Source organism: Nansenia antarctica, assembly GCF_963989245.1.
Source record: "Nansenia antarctica genome assembly, chromosome: 14".
NCBI lineage: Eukaryota > Metazoa > Chordata > Actinopteri > Argentiniformes > Microstomatidae > Nansenia > Nansenia antarctica.
Window position 1 is genome coordinate 1,677,548 of NC_137684.1, and position 26,618 is coordinate 1,704,165.

A 26,618-nucleotide genomic window follows, 5' to 3' on the forward strand; every position below is an offset into this window, starting at 1 on the left:
GCACCATGTAGGTACACCGCAGAACACACCTCTGATACTCTATGGGTCTTCTCTCAGTCAGAACAAGGATGAACTGTTATCTGTTACAACAGTTCTAACTGTTAGAACCAGTACTCAAGTTGTAAAAGAAAATCAGGGGGGATGGTGGATTTGATCATATGGGGACAGTTTTAACATCCCCACAGTGTCAGTGACTTCAGCGTCAGTGACTTGGTAAAAATGTCATTGCATGTGTGCGTGCCCCCTCCCTCGCCCACAGTATTTAACTCAATATGCGCAAAAGTAAATGTTGAAATAGCAGTAAATTAAGTTAAAATGACATAAGCGATGGAAAGGGGGGATGGCAGTTTTAGAAGGGGGATGATTTTGACTGTTTTTATTTCAGGGGGGGATGCCAACCCCCCTCATCTGTTATATCTCATAAGTATTATCTGTTATAACTGTTATCTGTTATAACTATAAAAAGTGTTATGTCATAACTGTTAACTGTTATAACTGTTATCAAACCTATGTTTGGTACAGTAGCTTCTGCTGTTCCTATATGAATCCTGTTGTAACAAGATGAAACAAATGTTTTTTTCTTTCATCTTTAGACAAAGCACGGAGGACACGCGTCATGCAGAGTTGCTGGAAGCCCGTTCTACTCTACTTTGTTCCAGGACGTCCAGTGTTTCTCTAGGAAGTCAATAGGGCCGTGTACCTTAGTGAAAGAACGGTTCCTCTGCGTCTGCTAAAGTGTGTCGCAGCTAAGCAATCAAGAATTGTCACAATTTCCTCAACACATCCAAATGGAGTTTGACTTGTGCCTAAACTTACTTGTCATTGACAAATGCATTGTAATCTGCAAATGTTTTGTACAATATGTTTTATATTTATTATGTCTCTGATCTGTTATGTTTAAAAAAATATATAAAAAAAATAGAGGGCAGTGTTGATCTTCAGTGGGAGGTTGGCTGTCATCATTTACAACGGACATCCATGTGTTGAAGATTTCGACCAACCTTGAGGACTGATAGTTCTATGAGATATGTACGACTGTGGTTTACAGTATGTGTTTGTTCATAAATGTGGTATGTGTTATGGTTTGTCTATGAATGTGTGTGTGTGAGTGGGCATGCAACGTCAGGGGTTTGACCATTCTGTGAATGAACTGATACTCCTTAGAAATATCTTATAATAATATCACCATTGATTCTAATAGTATTGGCCTAAAGTTGTCCGTTTATTTAGACATTTGCAGTAGTTTAATCCTGGTGTAAACTTGGATGAGAAAGTGTTTCCAGTGAAGGACCTAACAAAGTATATTTCATTCCCTCTCTTTCCTTGTGTAATTAGATATGAGACTGTAATGTTTTGCTGCATGTTTAAGAGATTTTATAGTACCTTTGATTACTTTTTACAGTAGTTCATCTTTTATACAATTATTGTGAAGTAAATATCTTTGATAATCTCTATAATTTTACACATATAAGAAGAAGAATGTGTTTTTGTCATATTTTACTAGACATGGCTGTGTTGTGGGGATTTGTCTTTGGAGACCATACCATTGTACAGTAGGCTCCTTATGTCACTTATGAGATAACCAAATGTACAATATTATGTGTACAATAAGTCTTGTTGCAAAAAGAACTCTGTAGCAATAAATGTTTTTTTTAAGTATTAAAGATTTCACGAAGTATTCATTTCCCCAGCTGTCTTTATTCAATCGTCTGAACTTTTACTGAGTAGAATTATAAGGTTCTATCTCCATTTTTGGTCAAAAAAAATTTGGTAAAAATGTCTACATAATCTGATCCATTAGGTGTTTATTAATGCCTGTGTGGTGTTATTTTAAATGTTGACATTTTTGAGTTAGTAATTAATAAAATACAAAGGTTCCATCTCACAAAACATAATGGAATGTAAAAACTTTGACGCTCAATATCTCTGAACTGCCCTAAACGGAGATAGAACCTTATAATTCTAAACGGAGATAGAACCTTATCATTCTAAACGGAGATAGAACCTTCTCATTCTAAACGGAGATAGCCTTCTCATTCTAAACGGAGATAGAACCTTATCATTCTAAACGGAGATGGAACCTTATCATTCTAAACGGAGATAGAACCATATCATTCTAAACGGAGATAGAATCATTCTAAACGGAGATAGAACCTTATCATTCTAAACGGAGATAGAACCTTCTCATTCTAAACGGAGATAGAACCTTATCATTCTAAACGGAGATAGAACCTTCTCATTCTAAACGGAGATAGAACCTTATCATTCTAAACAGAGATAGAACCTTATCATTCTAAACGGAGATAGAACCTTATCATTCTAAACGGAGATGGAACCTTATCATTCTAAACGGAGATAGCCTTCTCATTCTAAACGGAGATAGAACCTTATCATTCTAAACGGAGATGGAACCTTATCATTCTAAACGGAGATAGAACCATATCATTCTAAACGGAGATAGAATCATTCTAAACGGAGATAGAACCTTATCATTCTAAACGGAGATAGAACCTTCTCATTCTAAACGGAGATAGAACCTTATCATTCTAAACGGAGATAGAACCTTCTCATTCTAAACGGAGATAGAACCTTATCATTCTAAACAGAGATAGAACCTTATCATTCTAAACGGAGATAGAACCTTATCATTCTAAACGGAGATAGAACCTTATCATTCTAAAATCACGAACAGTCAATACTAAATACTGGAAATAATTTGGCCAATGACCAGATAGAAGTTGGAGGAGGAGTGTCGTAGACCCGGCGCGCCCAGTTCAGTCCGTTCAGACCCATACTTCAGACCACCGCGCAATGAGCGCGTCTCAACGAATTCAGGTAAGTTCCCATGACACTGATTAACACTCTGAATTGCTCGGCTGTTACTTTAAAAATGTTGAACTTTGTTATATTAATTATTATTTTTGTAATTCCTTACTTAAACGTGGGAAACCAATAAGAAAACCTGGACATCCGCTATAGTCAAGGGGAAGCTCTGCATTTGTACACACTGTTAAAAAGGATAGTCAACTAACTATTGGTATACGGCCTATATCGTCATCATGTTATATTCAATAATATATTGTGCATGAATTAAGGCTAATCATTGCTCAAAGTTACCTACATTATTGACGGTTATTGGTACGTTTTTATTTCAATGTCAATGAACATAGGCTTAACTCTAAACAATTGATCTTAATTGTTTCGAATTATGTTAATTTACATTGACATAAGCACGTATTGTCTGTAGTTGTGATGATTACAATATGCCATGACAACAACTCGAGGGGTGACGACAGTCAACTTGGTGCGACCACTGCCAGTGGTAGTCGTCATGCAGTGGGCAGTAGTACAATAGTACACTGTTAGCACACAGAACGAATTGTTTTCATAGCACAGCATTATCAATGTGCTGTTGATGTCTTGTTGGTCCCAGTCTATTTATTTGCTCGCTGGTAAAGTCACAAGTGCAGCTTTACAGAGTTGCTCTGTGGATATGCCATTGTTCCACACTGCAATGTTTAGTAAACAACCACTTCAACCACCTGATACCTCTAACCTTTCTTTCCGAACAGCCTTTGAACTGGTTGCTGAGTGAGTGCTCTCATGCTTCTAACTGATGTGTCTGCGTCTTGACAGCTGTGAGCTTCTCCAAAGGAGAGAGGGAGGGGAGGGGGTGTCCTCTCTTCACACTGGAGTCTGAATGGAGTCCCACAGAACGAGTGCTTCTCCAGACTGCAAGCTCCAGAGGGGCTACGTGCAGCCTGGCTCCAGAGGCAGCCCTCCCAGCGACCGCGCCGGTCTGTTCGGGCTCAGGGTCCAGGTCCACGGGATAGAGGGTCACCCGTACGTCGTAGTGAACAAGAGGGACCGAGAGGCCTGTCCCTCTGGCGGTCCGGAGCGTCTCAGGGGGGACCAGGACAGGGACGTCCCTCTCATGGCCCACCAGACGGAGTATGCCTACAGCAGGGTAGGGGGATCCCCTCTGGGCAGTCCCTCCGTGGGGCGTAGACCGCCTCATAAGCAGGGGCGGTACGGAGGTTCTTCAGAGTTCAGGGACATACAGAGGACTACGGTGGCGTCCACCATGTTCCACTATCGGAACAACCCGGAGCTCCTACGACCCTATGACCCGGAAAACAACAACAGCCTCCACCTCCCCCCGAACCAGACGGCCTCACTCCCCAAGCCAGGACATTTCAACAGGGGCCTCCAGTCTGGAACCGCCCAGGCAGCAGTGTCCAGAGCCAGGCTCCCTCTGCCAGCTGAGGCCTCAGGAGGAGCCCAGAACCAGACCCAGACCCAGACCCAGACCCAGACCGAGGCCCTGCTGTCCCCGGCCACGGGCAGAGCCCCCAACCCTCTAGCTGAGCTCACCAGGAAGTCCCCCAACTCCGTGGACACAGACTCCATCTCTTCCGTGGAGAAACTGATCGGACAGTTTCAGCAGAGGGGGCGGGCCGGGCCCAGGAACAGGATGGACCCAGAGGAGCGCAGGAGGTCCCGCAGCGTGGACGGCACCAGGCGCCGCTCGGACTGCAACGGCACCGGCCTTGACCCCCCCGGCCCTGCTGGCTCTGCCGTCACGGGCGTGAGGGAGGGGGGGGCTCCAGGGGGGCGCAGTGCCCCCGGGTCACCTAAGGCCCGGTTCTTCAGCGGAGGAGGAGACGTCGTCGTCCCCACACCGGCACACAGGAGGGGACAGAGCAGGTCCACAACCGCGCCGCTGTCTCAACGACAGCCGGGGAAGGAGCCGACATCTCCCCGGGCGGTGAAAGTTCTCTACAGGGTGGAGAAAACCTCCCTGTCCAGATCCAAGTCTCTGACTTCTACTGATGAGTCCACTTCAGAGAGGGACACTCAGGTAAAGTCGTTTACTACTGTACGGTGGGGGGGGGGGGGGGTAGCTTATGTAGAAGTTCCCCAGGAGTGGAGGCTGGTGGAGGTAGAAATCGGAAAGGATGGGCTTATTGTAGGCTGTGGCTCAGATACTGAACGCCACATTGCTCCCCCTATGAGCGGGCCGGCGACTTGCCATTGGTGTGTGAATGTGTGTGTGAAAGGGTGAATGAGAGGCCGTTGTAAAGCGCATTGGAATAAGGCGTCTATATAAGTCCAGTCCATTTAATGCATGTAATGGAATGAGGAATGGTCTCAAACAGACTCCACCAGTCTCCTCTGGTGTCCAGTAGAGTGTTCTCGTGTTTGTTCTGTCATCAGGTAAGCGGGGCGGGGAGGGGCGGCTGTGGCACAGGAGGTAGAGCCGCCGTCTAATGATCGCAAGGTTGGCAGGTCGGCGGTTCGAGCCCCGGCTGGCCACATGTCGAAGTGTTCTTGGGCAAGACACTGAACCCCAAATTGCTCCCAGTGAGCGGGCTGGCGCCTTGCATGGTAGCTTGCCGCCATGCCGCCATTGGTGTGTGAATGTGTGTGTGAATGGGTGAATGAGTGGCCGTTGTAAAGCACTTTGGATAAAGGCGCTTTATAAGTCAGTCCATTTACCATTCCATCAGGTAACTCCAGATCTTCTGAAAGGATGGCAGGAGCTCTCACAGCATCCAGATGAAGACACAACAAGACAGATCGTGTTCACATACCTGAAGGATGGGTAAGTACGTTCAACTACACCACATCCAAACTTCCATTGACTTAATTTCTTGACCTGGGTGAGCCCTGAGTCACCGATGATCCTCACACATTTCTCATCTCTCTGCCTTTGATTAATGACAGGGTTCCCACGGGTCCTTGAAATCCTTGAAAGTTTGTGAATTTGAGAAAAAAAAATCAAGGTCTTAAAAGTTTTGGAAAATAGACATGGGTCATTGACAGTGCTTGAATTCCCCTCTCTCTCTAAAAAAAAAATTCTATATGCCAAAATGTTTTACTTAGCTTGTCAACTAGTAAATAAGTCTCTGTATTGCTTAACTTAACACATATTTCACAATCTATTGTTTTGCTGTGCTGTGGTAGAGAAGGCAAGAGACCATCTAGTGTTCACACATTCAAGTCTCTCTTTTTAATTGTTGTCTGTGAGCGGATAGTTCCTATTATATCAATTCTCATCTAGATGCGTCTCAAACTATGCCGTGTTGGGTCCTTGAATTTGAGGGAGTTGAGTCTTGAAAGTCCTTGAAAGGTGCTTGAATTTGATGTTTCAGAAGGTGTGGGAACCCTGTAATGATTTCATGAGGAGAATGTGAAAGGTTGTACTCATCCATTGTGGTCTGATAGAGATAGAGTTGTGTTGCTGTTTCAGCTGTGTGTGCTCACCACACACCAGCCCTGGAACACTAGGCATGATGACCTCACCTCCATAACTCCGCTGAAATATGACTTTCACCTCCACCTCCTTGCTGAGTTATATAAACTGTAAAACATGTTAAATATTTTGACGTCACCACCACCGGAGCGTTTGTAAAATGCTAAACTGATATACCACTCAAATCAAACAGACATGAATATCACATTCATATTGATATTGATGTTAAGTGTTTATAGTGTTAGCTGAAGATAGTTGCACATTTCTCATCCGATGTGGAACTCATATCACGTGACTCTGGTATGCTGGAATCATTAAACTCATTATGGATGTTGGTTGGTATTTCCCAGGACCACTGATAATGATTCCACCACACAGAAGAAGGTCAACCTGGTGTTTCAGAAAGTCAACACGCTGAAGTGGAAGACTGCGGAGAATGTGGAGGAGGACAGCAAAGTGAGTGTTCAGATGAAGCGGTTCACATTGTTGTTCTGGCCACAATGAAGCAATGTGTGTGTGTGGTGACTGACAGCTTGTGATTAATGAATGTTATCAGACCTTGTGGGCCTCTCAGTTGGTAGAGCATGGTGCTAACAATGCCACTTTCCCACTGGGATCATATATACTGAAACATTTTATGTAATGTTCTGCACTCACTGCAATGTAAGTCGCTTTGGATCAAAGTGTCAGCTAAACGTAAAAAAAACTATAACTAAAAAGTGTGCTGTCTCCCCCCTCCACAAACACTGTGCTGTCTCCCCACTCCACAAACACTGCAGGACTCTTCTGCTGAGGCAAAGCAGCTTCAGGAGAAAAGGGCAGCGCTGGAGAGAGAGGTGTCTGAGATGAAGAAACAGCTGGCGGACGAAACCATGGTACAGTGCAAATGTTTTCTTAATAATAATAGAAATAATAATAGAAATCGGAGGACAGGCTCATTGTAATGCATGGAATGGAATGAGGGCATTCCTCCTTCGTGATACCATTTCCTCATTCGATTCCATGCATCCTCCAATTCAACTTGGTGCATCCTCCAATTTCTATGGTCATTATGATGACTGGGTGTTTGTAAAGCTCTTGTCCATTGGGTGTGTGTGTTCCCTGCAGAGTGCGAGGAGTTTGGCTGAGGTGTGTGAGGAGGCGCAGGCAGACATGAAGGACCTGCAGGAGGAGCTGGCCAGGAGACAGGAGGAGCTCTCCAACCTCCGGGCGAGGCTGGCGGAGATGGAGGCGGAGCTTCACGCTACCATACAGGAGTAAGACTGGGACCTTACACCCACTGCAGTGTTCAGACTATTATTCTGAAAAATGTAACTAAATCTCAACGTTGTTGGAAGTCAATGACACACTCGCTAGTCAAGCCGAAATATTGCAATGCAATAGATTTGGTGAGTAATCCCCACCACTACTTAAGCCTGGTACACGCATAACGATTTTCTAAATCTTAACAGAATTTTTATCTGAGAGAGACCCCACACATGGAGATAAAAAATCATGGATTTGAACAGTTTTGATCGTATTGTGTGTGGTGTGCTCCGATATACGACCACATGCATAAAGATCTGTCCTACGACAGTCTGGAGTCTCGTCCCCCCAAGCCAGAAATCTCACGTGATCAGGGTAGTAGTACCCTGACTGACCTGTCAAGGCAGCCATGTGCGACAGGGGAAATAAAGTGCAGAAGAACGAAAAGAAGAAGACGCATCAGTCAGCTCGCTTCTTGATTGGCTACATTCCATTCCACGTCACAATCGGACTCAGGAGTTGTCAGTTTTGACCACAGACAAGAAGACTTTTGATCGTAAATATTGAACACGTTTAATATTTACGATCGTCAGCCCTGACCATTTTCCGACCAGATTGTCGGGAGAAATTTACTCTTAACACACCTCACACCACAGGATAATCTTGTAGGATAATCTTTAGAACCATCCGATAATCGGGCGTTTGCTGTCCTTGGTCGGAAGGGGGGAAATCGGGCCCAAATCGTCCAGATTATCTTTATGTGTGTACCAGGCTTTAGTTGACTAGCGAGTGTGTCATTGATTTTCAACAACACTGAAATGTATTTACATTTTTCTGAATAAAAGTCTGAACATTAAATCGGCTACCGACTTGTTCCGGCTTTCCCCAGCTGCCGTCACAGATCATGTACAGTCAGGTTAGGCATTTGGAGGTCGAAATTGGATGAAGGGCTTTGGATAACTGTAACTGGGGAAATACATAGTGCACGGAGGAAGCTGATGACAGCAATCGGAGGAGGGCTCATTGTAATGCATTAAACAGAATCAGGAATGGTAAGTGTGATACCATTCCCTATGCCGTTCGTCCCATGCATTACAATGAGCCCCTCTTCCGATTTCTACCTCCACTAGCCTCCCCTGTGTACAGTTATCCGTAGGTGTCATTGAGGCTTCTACATCATGAAAATGCGACTCTGTCATGTGACTCCTGTGTCTTTAATGGTTCCTGGTCGTCCCGTGTGGTTGGGCAGCCTTGTCCAGGTGAAGGCAGAGAGAGAGCAGTCCCGGACACAGATGAAGGACCTGCAGCAGCAGCTGTCTGAGATGCACGACGAACTGGACCACGCCAAGACCACAGAGGCCGAACACAAGAAGAAAGAGGTCGTTCTCGAGGTTGGTCCTGCGATATTCATATTTAGGACAGTGGTTTTCAACCCTCTCCTCGGGGAACACCAGCCGTTCCACATATTTGATCTGTTCCACTTCCACCACCAGCACACCTGATTCAACTAATCAAGTACAAATTATAATTGCTTTGCACTTGATGAGTTGAATCAGGTGTGCTGCTGGTGGAACAGATCAAATGTGGAACAGCTGGTGGTCCCAGAGGAGAGGGGTGAAAACCACTGATTGAGGATATAGTAACATTATGAGATACAAAGAATGAATAGTGTGTTTGGTATCAATCTATGGTCCTCTATCGTTCAGTTGGTAGATCATGGTGCTAACAAGGCTTAGGTTGGGAGTTCGAATCCCGCTGGGATCATATATACTGACAAATGTATTCACTCACTGCAATGTAAGTTGGACAGCTACGTAGCTCAGCCGGTAGAGCCGGCGTCTAATGGTCGCAAAGAAGTCGGTAGCTCGCGGCAGTTCGAATCACGGCTGGCCTCGTGTCAAGTACCCATGAGCAAGGCAGTGAACCCCTAATTGCTCCAAGGTTGCCATCAATGGCTGACCCCTTGACTAGAGCATAAAATACCAAATTCCAACAACTGACTGACAAGTTGATTGCATGGCAATAACTCAACTAGTAAATAAGTCTCTGTATTGCTTAACTTTACACACATTTCACAATCTATTGTTTTGCTGTGCTGTGGTAGAGAAGGCAAGAGACCATGTAGTGTTGACACATTCAAGCCTCTCTCTTTAATTGTTGTCTGTGAGCGGATAGTTCCTATTATATAAATTCTCATCTAGATCTGTCTCAAACTATGCCGTGTTGGGTCCTTGAATATGAGGGAATTGAGTCTTGAAAGTCCTTGAAAGGTGCTTGAATTTGATGTTTCAGAAGGTGTGGGAACCCTGTATATATATTTTAAGTCGCTTTGGATAAGCGATATATGCTAAATAGCATATATATATATATATGTAATATCTATGTAATCTCTGTGGCAGCAGGACCTGGCCCAGCTGTGTGTGTATATATATATATATATACATGTATATGTAATATGTGTGTTAGCAGGACCTGGCCCAGCTGTGTATATATATATATATATATAATATATGTGTACCGGTATATATATCTATATCTATATATAATATGTGTGTATATATATATATATATGTAATATGTGTGTTAGCAGGACCTGGCCCAGCTGCGGGTGGACTTCCAGGACATCCTGCAGGTCCAGGAGGAGCAGGAGGAGATGCTGCGCTGGAGGGAGCGGGAGCTGGCGGCCCTGAAGGGGGCCCTGAAGGAGGAGGTGGGGAGCCATGACAAGGACATGGCCCTGCTGAAGGAGCAGTGTGACGAGGAGATCCTGCAGCTCCGCACAGCCGTGGAGGAGTCCAGAGAGGTACCAGGGAAGATGGGATACTGTTATTGACATGACTACAGCTCATTCACAATGGTCTTATATCCCACACAATGGACCTATCGCTAAGCCACGCCCCCTTTGAAAACTCGGACAAACAAACAACGCTTCACTGACAGTGACTGACTGACCGACCGTGACTGAATGACATTCAATGACTTACAATGGGAGTTGGCAAATTTCTGATTTCTGATTCACCACAGCAAGTAATAGACGTGTTTTTTTAAAGAGGACATGAATATTTTCACCATCAGATATTAGCGAGTTGTTTGTCCGAGTTAGTGTAGTGACTTTTGCTGTGATATGATTGGACAATTTCTATTTTGGGGGCGTGGCTTAGCGATAGGTCCGTTGAGTGTGGTGTTTTATTTTCTCCCTCTCCCTCTGAGGAGGTCTCTTTTTCAAGTGTGCCCTGATTACAACATCTCTATAATACACATCACAATTATTTACATTGTCATCATTTATGTGATTTGATGCATCCCTTCTTTTTTTCTTCTTTTTTTTACAATTTGTTTATTGAAGATTTTCCTTTTTATACTTAGAAGTACATCAAGATACAATTTAAACGTGCAATTCACCCCCCAAACCCCCCACCCATCCACCCACCCCTTTCCCTTTACTGGTTAAAAGTTAAGATAGTAGTAACAAAATATATAATACAAAATAAATCAAGAGAACATTGAAAGCAAATATCTTCGAAAACATATAGATATGAATGCAACGATATATGCTGAGTGCCTAAGGCAGGGTTTCCGTTAACCGGTAATTACCGGTCTTTGTCCGGTAAAATTTGTTGAAGTCCGACAAATTGAAAACTCGTCTGACAAAATGTCCGGTGAAAATAATTCCCTCTAAGCACAATTTGAATACAATTCGCTAAAGTTCACATTTTGTATTCAAATTGGCTTCGGGCCACCATTCTCAGCTGAGCACCAAACACACACACACCCACAACACTGCCCGAGAGAGAAGGACCCGCCCCCTCCAGCCAGGCTAACCAAAGGGGGCGGGTCCTTCTCTCTCGGGCAGTGCCGCGCGTGCACGAGTGTGTGTGTGTCCGGTGCCCAGCTGAAAATGGTGGCCCGAAGCGGAAAGCCTTAACTTTATCGCACAATAACAAGGATAACAAACGAAACGGACAACATTTACACTAAGATGGAGACAAACTTCAGCGATATGATCTAACAGCCGGTCTTCAGGACGACATACAGACCCGTATGAGCTTACAGGGCTATCCCCTAAGTATGATTTGACAGGCAGCTAAACGAAATGCCTTCCCAACCAGCGAGACCTGGGGGGTGTTCCATCAATGTCGCCAAAGGAAAACCTAGGCCCACTTCGCCAAGTCCCGCGAGACTCTTAAAAAGATCCAGGCATATCTTGATAGATCTCGCGAGACTTGTCAAAACAAGCCCAGACTTTCCTCCAGTGACGTCGATGGAACACCCCCCTGGTTATAGAAATGACGTTGTTTTATTGATAATAAAAAAAAAAAGGGTAAAACTGGAAAGAGAAAATAGAAAACTCACATTAATCCTAAACAATTTAACAAACTTCAGTTAACGTAATGTTCATTGATCGATGCTGTCTGTTCAGTTCCCAGTGAGGCGCCCGTTCAGCGCTGGACATAATGGCATAGCGCGCATGCGAATCATGTTATATTATTATATATATTATTATATATATTATTATATATAGCTCGCATCTAATCGTATCGGATGAGAAATAGACATTAAATGGCATATATAGGCCGCTACACAACAGTAATCACCGCGACAAACAGCTATATTAGATTTGAAAAAAAAATATATGATTTTGAATATTTTTTTATTTATTATATTTTAATATGATGACCGGAATAATTCACGTTTGTCCGGTAAATAGAAATCTTCCCGGACACGATGTCCGGCGGCAAATTTTTCTAACGGAAACCCTGGCCTAAGGATATGTTTATAGGGCCATCCCAAAAGATAGACACATAAGAAATGGTTTTGAAAGATTTTTGTTTCAATAATAATAAAATAAAATAAAATCAATAAAGGACAAACAATATTCAACAACATACAGGAATGAAAGCAACCATTCGACACAGTCTGAACTGCGATGCGTCCCTTCCGTCCCTCTCAGTGCAGTGCTGTGCTGGGTCAGGAGAAGGCGGAGGTGGAGGAGGAGAGAGGGGTGGCCAGGGAGCAGCTGAGGGAGCTGGCCCAGGAGAGAGAGCAGCTGAGGGGGCTGGTGCAGGGTCTGGAGAGCAAGGTGGACCAGCTCTGCCACGTGATCCAACAGGCCAAAGCCCAGGAGAGCCAGCTGGAGGATTGGACCAACCAACTCAAGGTGAGGGAGACTGTGACAGATTGTTAGTACAATGTTGTAACACGTGTAATTACTGTGTCACTACACAGGTGTAGCGTCAACTGGATGTAAAAGTGTGACCGACAGGGTACGTGTCTTCCGGTGTGGAACAATGTATGCTTTTAGATAGGTGTATGTGTATATGTGTATTTCTATATATATATAATATATGCTATTTACCTGACATTTTTACCCAAAGTGACTTACATTGTATGAGTACATTGCACATGGTATGTGTTTCAGTATATATTGTTCCAGTAGTCATCATGTGAGGTAATTTGTGGTTCCGCAGAGAGAGAAGGAGCAGGTGGAGGAGACGCTGATGGAGGTGAGGGAGAAGGAGGAGGAGATGTGTCAGGGGAACCAGACTCTGGCCATCCTCCTGGAGGACACCCAGGTGAGGCTGTACACAGCAGACCAGACAGGGTCCACATAACCTATGACCAGTACTCAAGTTGTAAAAGTAAATCAGGGGGGGATGGTGGATTTTATCATATGGGGACAATTTTAGCATCCCCACAGCATCAGTGACTTCAGTGTCAGTGACTTGGTAAAAATGTCATTGCATGTGTGCGTGCACCCTCCCTCGCCCACAGTATTTTACTCAATATGCGCAAGACTAAATGTTGAAATAGCATTAATACCACGTTCATTGATAAAATGACATAAGGGATGGAAAGGGGGGATGGCAGTTTTAGAAGGGGGAGGATTTTGACCGTTTTTATTTCAGGGGGGATGCCATTCCACCTCATCCCCCCCTCAACTCAAGTGCTGCCTATGACTATACAACAAACAAACAACAGAGAGCTAAGATTCACTTAACAAGCGTCTCAAAGTTTACCAACCGCTGTTTAACAGAGTAGCTCTAACCCTTAGGTCTTAAGTGGGATGTCTTAATCGAATTGAATCTAATCTTAAATCTTCTATTCATGTTTTCTATGTCCCTCGTCTTGTTTTGTCTGACAGAGTGAGTTGACCAAACTCAACCATGACCACAGGGATCTGAAGGAGAGGCTGAGGGAGGAGAGGAGCAGGACGGAGGAGCTGGGGAGGACCCAGGGGGACCTGCAGGAGAAGAGGAGGCTGCAGGACAGGACTGTGGAGCAGCTGCAGAGGAAGGTGAGGAGGAGAGTCAGGAGAAGTTGTTTGTTTTGGATGACACCACACCTCTCACACACTATCTGGAATCAGCTGATACAGCATTACATGTTGTTTTAACCATGACTCATGCAAGGTCGTTTTTGGTGAGAAGATACTTATATACTTATCTGCAGCTGATGTTTTTAAGAGTTGTATTAGTTAGTTTTCTGTTCTATTTAATATTCGTCACGGAAGGGATATTTTTCGATTTCATGCCGTTCAGTCTCACTGTTTAACACTTTTAAATATCTTTGCACTCGATCAAGTTTCAGGACCCTCCTTTCGTGACTTTTCATAGATATGTGCCTTTTACCACCCAGTATCCTTACATTGTCTAAATCACACCAGTATAAGCTAGTATAATAATAATAATAATAATAATGCATTTTATTTGTATTGCACTTTTCATTCAAAAGAATCTACAGAGTTAAAAAAACAGCCTAAAACACAAGTTAAAAACAAAAACAGCCTAAAAACATAATAAGTTAAAAACATAGTAAAAAAACACAAAATAAACCACAAGAATGAACACAGGTTCAACAGTCAAAGACCTTTTTGAATAAAAAAAGGTTTTTAGGCCTGTCTTAAAAGAGTCCAGGCTCTGCACTGCCCTTAGCTGGCTAGGAAGGCTGTTCCAGTATAAATCTATTTGCCAGTATTTCTGTGTACTTGTGTTCAGTCCTGTGTGTGGTGTGGTGGTGGTGTGTCTCCTCAGATGACGGAGGTGGTGGAGGAGTGTGAGGCGTCCACAGACAGGCTGCAGGTCCAGGTGGACGAGGCCAGGGAGGAGAGCTTCAGGGAGCTGGCGGAGCTGCAGAGGCAGCTGCAGGAAAAGGGAGTAGAGCTGGAGAAGTCCCGCCTGACCGCCAAAACACTGGAGGAAGAGGTGTGGCAGGCATTCTTCTCTCTCTCTCTCTCTCTCTCTCTCTCTCTCTCTCTCTCTCTCTCTCTCTCTCTCTCTCTCTCTCTCTCTCTCTCTGGCTGAGTCATCCATGGATGACCCTTAATTTCTCCCACTTCAGTGATATGTAGTGGAAGAGCCGTTCTAGAGTTGAAAAGTTTACTTTCAAGATTATGACATGAAGCATTGTAACAGAGAATTGATGCTAATTCTTTCAATATACCAAGAGGACATGGTTAGTTTGCATGCTGACTGTGTTTTACTGTGTATGATGTTTATTTGTTTAGCACAATTGTAGTTGATGATTGTGTCTGTGTCTGTCTGTGTGTTTTTTTGTGTGTGTGTGTGTGTGTGTGTGTGTGTGTGTGTGTGTGTGTGTGTGTGTGTCTGTGTCTGTTTGTGTCTGTGTCTGTGTGTTTGTGTGTGTTTGTGTGTCTGTGTGTGTGTCTGTGTGTGTGTCTGTGTCTGTCTGTGTCTGTCTGTGTGTGTATGTGTGTGTGTCTGTGTCTGTGTCTGTATGTCTGTGTCTGTGTCTGTGTCTGTGTGTTTGTGTGTGTGTGTGTCTGTGTGTGTGTGTGTGTGTGTGTGTGTGTGTGTGTGTCTGTGTGTCTGTGTGTCTGTCTGTGTCTGTGTCTGTGTGTGTGTGTGTGTGTGTGTGTGTGAGTGTGTGTGTGTGTGTGTGTGTGTTCAGCTGTCTCCTCTGGAGGCTGACCTGCGGCGGTGTCACAGGGAGAGGGACGAGGCCCAGGAGAGAGGCCTGCAGCTGGGGCAGAGGGTGGAGGAGCTGGAGGAGAGGAACACCTCCACCCAGGAGGACCGGGCCAAACAGGTCAAACTCCTGGAGGTATGTCACCATAGGCAACTGAGTCTCAAGTGTCTCAAGTGGAGGCTGGTGGAGGTAGAAATCGGAGGACAGGCTCATTGTAATAATAATAATACATACGTCTTATATAGCGCTTTTCTAGACACTCAAAGACGCTTTACAAACGGAAAAGATTGATTAGTAAAATAAAAAGTAGGACAATCTACTCTGTATACTGCAATCACACCTAGATTTCGGGCGGATGAAGTGTCTTATTGAATATGAAATCAGTACAGTACTGCATGGAATAGAATGAGAAATTATATCAAACATATGTGTGTGTCTGATACCGATCCTCATTCCATTCCATGCATAACAATGAACCCGATTTCTATCTTCCCTTGATCTCAACGACACACCCATCTGGCATTCCATCTATATCCAAGTTCAGTTAATCCTAAAAGGTTATCCTTTCAAACATCCTCACGAAAGCGTGTTTTGAAGTTTTAACACATTCGCATTTAGGCCCGAAAGTACATCTACTCTCACCCACAGGTGGTGTTAACTGTATGAGCCTGGGTATTATGTATCTAAGTGTTTACATATTCCCATGCCACTGTTGCTACCAGCATGTCCTTGTTGACAATGTGGGAGCCAAACCAACAACGCTTGCTGAATCCCACAGAAACCTGACTGTTGTGTTCTTGCTGATGGTTAAACACGACACACAGGCCTCCCTCAGCCCACTGTTTTCACTCTTTAAGGTCGAAGTGAGACAGGTCATGTTTTCACCTGTTTTGAAACCTGCTGGTCATGTTTTCACAGAGTTTACAGAGCTGTGGATGAACATAGTCATCACATATCCCACTAGCTAGTTGAACAAAACAACAACAATGACATTCATGGACTCCACATCTTTCAATGCCGGATTGACATTCATGATTTTTCATTGTTTTCGTTATCTCCTCTAGTGTAAAAGTGTCGAAATATGAATACAAATTAATAATATTAATAATATTAACTTCCTTCTTCTAACATTGTAGCTGCCAATAACCCCTGGTTTTGACATAGGTTACTATGTCGTGTGATGACTGATGTATAGACAATTCACTTACTTAGACAAATGTGTTTGTTGTAAGTCGCTTTGGATAAAGGCGTGTGCTAAACGCCAAAAACGTAAATGTGAGTGTAAATATGTATAGTGAAATTGTGTGTGTTTGCTTTTCCAGGGGCGGATCTGGCAGCTGCAGCAGGATCTGGGAGAGGAGCGGAGCAGCGCCGATCTCCTGATGAACAGAGTGGATAAGGACAAAGAGCAGGCCAGTCCAGACCCCTCCCCCTCCCCCCCACCCTCCCACCCATCCCCTCCACCCTTCTCACCCTAGATTGAATGGGGATTTAGTTTGGTTATTACTTACATATGTGGATTTCCTCCCTCCACCGACGGCTGAGAAAGAAACACTTGAGACTACCAATGATCTCATGTTCACTGGGTCATAGATGATGTTGCATGACTCAGGTTTAGCATAAACACATTGTAATCTGGAGCAGATGTCTGGATACTCACATTTCCTCCTAAACATGAAAAGTTGCTGACTAAGGAGGTCCAGATTGTCAGAGCCTGAGTGTGTGTGTCTAGTCCAACTCAGTCAGGAACGGCCCCCCAAACCCTGGAACGGCCCAGAACATTTACATTGCTGCTTTCACACAAAATGCATTCAATGACCACGTTCTCCAAAATCCATAACACTTCTCTCATTCAAACTCCCCCACCTGCAAAACACTATGTATTTGCAACACATTTTTTCATTGTTCGTAACTGTCCATTGGCTGACTATGAGTGGTCGTTGTCATGGGAACTTGACAATATGGCTAGGCTCACATTTTTCTCTGCATAGAAGGCTAGCTCTGCCAGGACTAATGCTAAAACATTGCTTTGTTGTTCCCTCTCTCCGTCAGGGGAGGCTGGTGGAGGTAGAAATCGGAGGACGGGGCTCATTGTAATGCACGGAATGGAATGAGGATGTTTGATACCCCGTCCTCCGATTTCTACCTCCGCCAGCCTCCCCTGCTCTCCGCGGATGTGTTCTGACCGCTGCTGGTTGTGTGTGACAGATTGAACAGATGAGGGGAGAGCTCCTGCAGGAGAGGTCAGGGAGACAGGACCTGGAGTGTGACAAGGTCACCCTGGAGAGACAGGTAACGGCATGTGTGTTTGATACCGTTCTTTATTCCATTCCATGCATTACAATGAGCCCGTCCTCCGATTTCTGCCTCCACCAGCCTCCCCTGCCGTACCGACTCCTACATCACCACCAAGAGAGGACTGGGGTTCAAGACATTCGCCACCATTCTCTTTTCACATGTAGCCTTCGATCTGGTTCTTGAATCTGTTGTATAATATGTTACATAACTGTATACCAGGGTTAGGAGGACGGGCTCATTGAACTCATTGAATGCATGGAATGGAATAAGCAGTGCGTGAGTTTAGAATGATAAGGTTCTATCTCCGTTTAGAATGATAAGGTTCTATCTCCGTTTAGGGCAGTTCAGAGATATTGAGCGTCACAGTTTTTATAATTCCATTATGTTTTGTGAGATGGAACCTTTGTATTTTATTAATTACTAACTCAAAAATGTCAACATTTTAAAAAATAACACCACACAGGCATTAATAAACACCTAATGGATCAGATTATGTAAAAAAACTCAATTTTGACCAAAAATGGAGATGGAACCTTATAATTCTAACGTCACGTGGGGTGTTTGGTACCATTCCTTCTTCCTGTATACAAGTCCACTCCAGACTCTCTTCCACCTTCGTCTTCCAGAATAAAGACCTGAAGGGCAGGGTGTCTCATCTGGAGGGGGCCCAGAAGTCCAGCCAGGACGGCCTGGTGTCCAGACTGACCGGCCGCATCCAGGAGCTGGAGGAGAGGCTGCAGGGGGAGGAGAGGTGACCAACGCCACGGCCATTATGACACAGCATTTTATTGTTTAAATACGTTTTGAGGGCGTTTCTGCTTTATTGGAATATGGGTCGGTTGGTAGAGATTGACGGCCTGGTGTCCAGACTGACCGGCCGCATCCAGGAGCTGGAGGAGAGGCTGCAGGGGGAGGAGAGGTGACCAACGCCACGGCCATTATGACACAGCATTTTATTGTTTTTAAATACGTTTTGAGGGCGTTTCTGCTTTATTGGAATATGGGTCGGTTGGTAGAGATTGACAGGAGGAAGGATGGGTGAGAGAGGGAGAGGAGGGAAGATATGCAGGATAGGGTCAATGGCCGGGAATCGAACCAGGGACCCTGCGATTACGTGGCGTGAGCCTTAGTGAGCTATGCCACCCAGGGGCCCGAGACAGCGTTATTTAAAAAAAAAAATATAATAATAATTTAAAAAATAAAATAATAGTAATACATTAGACTTGTATAGCGCTTTTCTAGACACTCAAAGACGCTTTACAAACTGAAAAGATCGAGTAGTAATAATAAAAAGAAACAAAAGGTAAATAGAAGAAAGTATAGGGGCCTAATTAAGGTAGTGCTGGGGACACATGGGAAGGGGAGGGGGAGAGGGTTAGCTGGTGAAGGCGAGCTTGAAGAGGTGGGTTTTGAGGGCCTGTTTAAATGTTGGGAGGGTGTTGGCCTGTCTGATGTGGTTGGGGAGGGCGTTCCAGAGGGACGGGGCTGCGGCTGAAATGGCCCTATCACCCCAGGTCCGGAGCTTGGTCCTGGTGGTCTTGAGGGTGGTTTGGTCGTCAGACCTGAGGCAACGGGAGGGGGTGTGGAGGGGGGACGAGGTCGGCAAGGTAGGAGGGGGGCAGATTGTTGAGCCCTAATTAAAACTAATTGTTTTAGCCCTCGTGACCACCAAATCATGGTAACCAACACCTTGACACCTTTTGGACTATCTCCTCAGGGTGTCAGAATGTCATACTGTACTTTTTGCACCAAGACTTTTCACAGTACCTCAGAGACCTGGAGAGACATTGATCTGCTCTGACCACATTGAGACCGTTGAGACTGAGTTAGAGAGCTATACAATGGGGGGCTGGAGGAGGTAGGAATCAGAGAACAGGCACATTGTAATGCATGGAATAGAATGAGGAATGTTCCATACCACTCTTTATTCCGTGCCATGCATTACAATGAGCCCGTCCTCCGATTTCTACTTCCACTAGCCTCCCCTGGAGCTATGATAGCCAGTGTCTGACAGGATGTTTTGTCTGGCGACTGGCGTTATGTTCTCAGAGACAACAGCAGCCTGCAGCAAGCCAACCGGAAACTAGAGCGCAAGGTGAAGGACATGAGGATGCAGGTGGATGAAGAGCGGCTATCTCTGCAGAGCCAGAGAGACCAGGTACTATAGTATACCAGGAGAGGCTGGTGGAGCTAGAACACCAGGGGAGGCTGGGGGAGGTAGAACACCAGGGGAGGCTGGTGGAGGTAGAACACCAGGGGAGGCTGGGGGAGGTAGAACACCAGGGGAGGCTGGGGGAGGTAGAACACCAGGGGAGGCTGGGGGAGGTAGAACTCCAGGGGAGGCTGGTGGAGGTAGAACACCAGGGGAGGCTGGGGGAGGTAGAACACCAGGAGAGGCTGGGGGAGGTAAAACACCAGGGGAGGCTGGGGGAGGTAGAACACCAGGGGAGGCTGAGGGAGGTAGAACACCAGGGGAGGCTGGGGGAGGTAGAACACCAGGGGGAGGCTGGGGGAGGTAGAACACCAGGGGGAGGCTGGGGGAGGTAGAACACCAGGAGAGGCTGGGGGAGGTAGAACACCAGGGGAGGCTGGGGGAGGTAGAACACCAGGGGAGGCTGGGGGAGGTAGAACACCAGGGGAGGCTGGGGGAGGTAGAACACCAGGAGAGGCTGGGGGAGGTAGAACACCAGGGGAGGCTGGGGGAGGTAGAACACCAGGAGAGGCTGGTGGAGGTAGAACACCAGGGGAGGCTGGGGGAGGTAGAACACCAGGGGAGGCTGGGGGAGGTAGAACACCAGGGGAGGCTGGGGGAGGTAGAACACCAGGGGAGGCTGTGGGAGGTAGAACACCAGGGGAGGCTGGGGGAGGTAGAACACCAGGGGGAGGCTGGGGGAGGTAGAACACCAAGGGAGGCTGGGGGAGGTAGAACACCAGGGGAGGCTGGGGGAGGTAGAACACCAGGGGGAGGCTGGGGGAGGTAGAACACCAGGGGGAGGCTGGGGGAGGTAGAACACCAGGAGAGGCTGGGGGAGGTAGAACACCAGGGGAGGCTGGGGGAGGTAGAACACCAGGGGAGGCTGGGGGAGGTAGAACACCAGGAGAGGCTGGGGGAGGTAGAACACCAGGGGAGGCTGGGGGAGGTAGAACACCAGGGGAGGCTGGGGGAGGTAGAACACCAGGGGAGGCTGGGGGAGGTAGAACACCAGGGGAGGCAGGGGGAGGTGGAACACCAGGGGAGGCTGGGGTAGGTAGAACACCAGGAGAGGCTGGGGGAGGTAGAACACCAGGGGAGGCTGGGGGAGGTAGAACACCAGGGGAGGCTGGGGGAGGTAGAACACCAGGGGAGGCTGGGGGAGGTAGAACACCAGGGGAGGCTGGGGGAGGTAGAACACCAGGGGAGGCTGGGGGAGGTAGAACACCAGGGGAGGCTGGGGGAGGTAGAACACCAGGGGGAGGCTGGGGGAGGTAGAACACCAGGAGAGGCTGGGGGAGGTAGAACACCAGGGGAGGCTGGGGGAGGTAGAACACCAGGGGAGGCTGGGGGAGGTAGAACACCAGGGGGAGGCTGGGGGAGGTAGAACACCAGGGGGAGGCTGGGGGAGGTAGAACACCAGGGGAGGCTGGGGGAGGTAGAACACCAGGAGAGGCTGGGGGAGGTAGAACACCAGGGGAGGCTGGGGGAGGTAGAACACCAGGGGAGGCTGGGGGAGGTAGAACACCAGGGGAGGCTGGGGGAGGTAGAACACCAGGGGAGGCTGGGGGAGGTAGAACACCAGGGGAGGCTGGGGGAGGTAGAACACCAGGGGAGGCTGGGGGAGGTAGAACACCAGGGGAGGCTGGGGGAGGTAGAACACCAGGGGAGGCTGGGGGAGGTAGAACACCAGGGGGAGGCTGGGGGAGGTAGAACACCAGGGGAGGCTGGGGGAGGTAGAACACCAGGGGAGGCTGGGGGAGGTAGAACACCAGGGGAGGCTGGGGGAGGTAGAACACCAGGGGAGGCTGGGGGAGGTAGAACACCAGGGGAGGCTGGGGGAGGTAGAACACCAGGGGAGGCTGGGGGAGGTAGAACACCAGGGGGAGGCTGGGGGAGGTAGAACACCAGGAGAGGCTGGGGGAGGTAGAACACCAGGAGAGGCTGGGGGAGGTAGAACACCAGGGGAGGCTGGGGGAGGTAGAACACCAGGGGAGGCTGGGGGAGGTAGAACACCAGGGGAGGCTGGGGGAGGTAGAACACCAGGGGAGGCTGGGGGAGGTAGAACACCAGGGGAGGCTGGGGGAGGTAGAACACCAGGGGAGGCTGGGGGAGGTAGAACACCAGGGGAGGCTGGGGGAGGTAGAACACCAGGGGAGGCTGGGGGAGGTAGAACACCAGGGGAGGCTGGGGGAGGTAGAACACCAGGGGAGGCTGGGGGAGGTAGAAATCTGAGCTCGTTGTAATGCCTAGCATGGAAAGAGGAATGGTATCAAACGTGCCTTATTCCATTCCCTGCATTACAATGAGTCTGTCCTCCGACTTCTGCCTCCCCTGGTACCCACAGTGAGTGGACACTCCTTTTTAACACACACACACACACACACACACACACACACACACACACACACACACACACACACTTTTAAGGCCCAACAACATTGTTGTTTTGTTTGTCTTGTGGACTATGTTTGTTGTGTGTGATACTACAGAGAGAGACAAGGCTGAAGAATTTCATTGTATTAATACATATGACAATGAACTTGAACTTGAACACACACACACACACACACACACACACACACACACACACACACTTTTAAGGCCCACTCATGGACTTCCTACCTGTGTGCCCCCCCTTCCAGCTCACTCAGAGACTGAAGACAGCCAAGAGGCAGATGGACGAGGCGGAGGAGGAGATCGAGCGTCTGGAACACGCTAAGAAGAAGGTGCAGAGAGACCTGGACGAGCAGGCGGAGGCCAACGACCAGCTGCAGAGTGAACTCCACGCCCTGCGCAACGACATGAGGTGACCACGCATTCCCTCCGTCCTCTTGTGTGTGTATGTGTGCGTGTGTGCATGCATGCATGTGTGCCTGTGTATGCATGTGTGCCTGTGTATGCATGTGTGTGTGTGTGTGTGTGTGCCTGTGTGTGTGTCTGTGTGTGTGTCTGTGTGTGTGTCTGTGTGTGTGTGTCTGTGTGTGTGTCTGTGTGTGTGTATGTGTGCGTGTGTGCATGTGTGTGTGTGTGTGTGTGCCTGTGTGTGTGCCTGTGTGTGTGTCTGTGTGTGTGTCTGTGTGTGTCTGTGTGTGTGTCTGTGTGTGTGTGTGTGCCTGTGTGTGTGCGTGTGTGCGTGTGTGCGTGCGTGTGTGTGCGTCCATTACTGTGCCGATTGAGATATCACATCTTCTCTTTCCGTCTCCTTCTTGGTCAGGCGTAAGAGTAAAGTCGCCCCCATCATGATGATTGTAGAGGATGATGTGGATGACATCATCTCTGACTGATCTGAGTTCAGGAGATCCTGGAGGAGAGAGCACAGGCAGTCATTCACATATTCAATTAATCAGCTACAACTGTGGGCTAATCAACTGTGGGCTTTTTTTGTGTTGCTTTTGCTTAGACTGGCCTCTAGTGGCGAATCTTGTGAACTGCATGCAATACCTAAGACAACACTGACCGAACGAACGCTGACTGATGCAAAGCGTTATAAAACAGACAGTAAAAACAGATAATACAAATGTATGTTGAACCATATTGTGTGCATCCAACCTACTATACATAACTGCAACTGACAGAAAATGTACTTCAATGAAATGTATAATAAGTTATAATTTTGTGTGAAATAATATGGTGCAAGCAAAGCTGATACTTGTCTTAATGTGAATGAAATTCCAACTAAGCAAGATTGTATACTTCTGTATGAATATAATAATCCTCATAATATTGTATATGACATACTTTGTGCCTACGGAACACAGGGCTGAAATGAATATTACATTTATTTTGTAAAAATAAATAAAAAATAATTATAATAGACGTTTATTTGCATTTCCCTCTATCGTTGTCTGAGAATCCTGATATCAAATGTAATGATGCCAATGTAAGGTAGTGTCAACTAAGATCACATCAACATTGTTTTAATGTATACAAATGGGTTAGGTTTAGGGTGGAGGTATTAAATACAGTAAGAGGGGTTAGGTTTAGGGTGGAGGTATTAAATACAGTAAGAGGGGTTAGGTTTAGGGTGGAGGTATTAAATACAGTAAGATGGGTTAGGTTTAGGGTGGAGGTATTAAATAGAGTAAGATGGGTTAGGTTTAGGGTGGAGGTATTAAATAGAGTAAGATGGGTTAGGTTTAGGGTAGAGGTATTAAATAGAGTAAGATGAGTTAGGTTTAGGGTAGAGGTATTAAATAGAGTAAGATGGGTTAGGTTTAGGGTGGAGGTATTCATGCCCACACAGCGTTGGGACTTACAAGTTTTAATTAGCCATAGGCTACTCATTTCACCACATCAACAGCACCACATGAAACAACAGCAAGAAGCGATAGTCACGGGTATCTCGGCCAAACATTTTGATGTTTTTGCTATACAGTCCATTCACTTTCCCTGTTAGCACGACACATTGTCCACATCTCCATTTCCAGTGACATCGCACCTGACATAAATAATCATGTATGCTCGTCCATGAGCAAGCAACAAACAACCTTCCTAGCAATACGCGACATGCTTTATCGGTTATTTTAGATAATGCACATATTCGTTGCCTAGCAACCTAGATGCTCTATTTACAGTTTGCATTGGCTGCGTTCGTAAAATCGCTTTGGAATCTGTTACGCTTGCCTGGCTCTTGACAAGGTGACAAAAAGGGAGACGACACATGGATAACAATAATAGGATATTTATTAAAGAATATAAAGTTGAAATAGAAATAATGATAAAGAAAATAGTAACGACAACTAAAAACGGCTGCTGGTCGACAAAGGAAGAGAGCGAGTCCATCAATCTAACCCACTCTTAAAGTTCCTGGGACAATTAGGATGATCACCCCCACCTGTGCCCATCTGTAACAAGAGAGAAGGTCAACAGGACAACAGATGTATAGCGCCCACTATTGGTTCAAGTGTGGCTCGTCACATCCCCCCGCTTAAAACAGAGGCCTACTAAAAAGGTCTCTGCAAATGATGTTAATTATTGTTGGTTATGAATCAAAGAACAGTTATTGAGTTTAAGACGATTTAATCAAAGTTCAAAACATACATATACATACATACATACAGCTGGAGTCTGATGTCTGCTCCTATGCTGGTCTGGGCTGGAAAGAGAACCTCCCTCCCCCTGTCTTCTCTTTTTGTCCCAGTCACCTAGATGCCTGCCCTCTTATGCAAATATCTACCAGTGCCTTATAGCTGGACAAGGGGAGAGACATCTGTTAATGATCAGTGTGTGTGTGTGTGTGTGTGTGTGTTTGCCCAACCTTGCACAAGGGGAGAGGCCAAAGTGTGTGTGTGTGTGTGTGTGTGTGTGTGTGTGTGTGTGTGTGCTCGACCATGTGGTCTGTCGTAAACCCCCATTGCAGAGCATGCCTGTAGGCCCATATCATATACAATCTATGTATGTGTGTGTGTTTAAGTAGAAATACACGACATATTCCCCCCTCGGACCACCCAGAGGGTGTTCCGAAACTAAACGACCACAAAACAAAAACACAAACACAAAACCCCACAAACGGCAACTAAGATACCGAAGAAAAAAATAAACAAATAAAAAATAAAATAATTACAAAATAAACAACAACAGACAGAAAAACTATACCAACACAAGAAACAAAATCCTAAAAATAACAATACAAATTAATCTAAACACAGTACATCATACATATTTCAACACAAAAACTTCCAACGACCAACGTCTTCTTGTTACTCGCATCTTCAGAACAACCTTTACCGCTGTCTCAGATTGATAACCTTTCCTAGTCAGGAGCTTATTCTTCGTTGCGCTAGGAACAGAACTTCTTTCCTATCTTTGTATAACCACCACATCACTTCTCAACTGACCTCAATCACATACGATATAGAAACAAACAAACAATACACAAATAATGACATTCAGTTATCATAACACATAATTCCCCAACAGTAAGCATAGGACAAAGGGAATGCATTAATGCATAGATCTTCACCTCAGGTGAGGACTAGTCTTCTGAAAAGTTCATCAACGAGGACTGAGTGACTGATTTTCCAAAAACAGTCAATGAGGCCCTGTCTCCTAAGAAAGTAAAAAATCATGTCTGCTATAATAGGTGCTCCTATCTTAGCAAAATAAGTTTCCCATGCCCCTAAGACCGTTTCCAGCCATGCTATCATCTGCTGTCCATTCCCGCCGTTCCCTTTGATCTGGTGCTTCACTACCCTATTCATAGTCTTTAATCTTTTCCTAACTGGTCGTCGTCCGTCAGTGTCATTGAGGTTCAGGCAGTCGTCTGGTCCCCTCCCACGCTGATCAAGGTCTGGGGAGTCGCCCTCAGCATCATCTGAAGCATGATGCAGGCACTCGCCAGCATCCCCAGTAGCACAGGTGTCCAGGCTTTGGACACTCCCAGGCTGGACCTCCAGACTGTCAACTCTCTCTGCTTCGTTGGTTTCTGGTTCATTGGCATCTGGACAGCTTTCCACTGTCCCCTCGGCTTCAGGCATTGCCGGTAATATCATTGGCTGTAACGCTGGCATTGCCACTGGCTCTGGCAACACCACAGCATCTCGTCGTAGCTCCTCCTTCTCAGGTTCTCTGGGGACCTCGGCACCTGTTGGCACAACATCCTGCCTACTCTGTACATCCACCCCCCTGTCCACCACCCGTGGCCCTATTGGGGTAGGGATACGCCCAGACACCACTGGTGTACCCACTCTGATGTTGTTT

General features: G+C 46.3%; 1 protein-coding gene across 1 annotated transcript; it reads left to right on the forward strand.

Annotated features, from left to right (window-relative positions):
* Positions 1-3,700: 3,700 nt before the first annotated feature.
* On the forward strand, positions 3,701-23,381 carry LOC308170456 (cingulin-like protein 1; the record flags this gene model as incomplete). Its single annotated transcript, XM_080545246.1, has 18 exons — positions 3,701-4,861; positions 5,511-5,605; positions 6,607-6,712; positions 7,036-7,131; positions 7,364-7,512; positions 8,751-8,892; positions 10,092-10,304; positions 12,453-12,659; positions 12,970-13,074; positions 13,644-13,796; positions 14,533-14,703; positions 15,410-15,562; positions 16,750-16,839; positions 17,636-17,719; positions 18,352-18,476; positions 19,775-19,883; positions 22,562-22,725; positions 23,134-23,381. 18 exons carry the CDS (start codon positions 3,701-3,703, stop codon positions 23,201-23,203), a joined length of 3,393 nt encoding a protein of 1,130 aa, XP_080401372.1. The 3' UTR covers positions 23,204-23,381.
* Between the last annotated feature and the right edge of the window lie 3,237 nt (positions 23,382-26,618).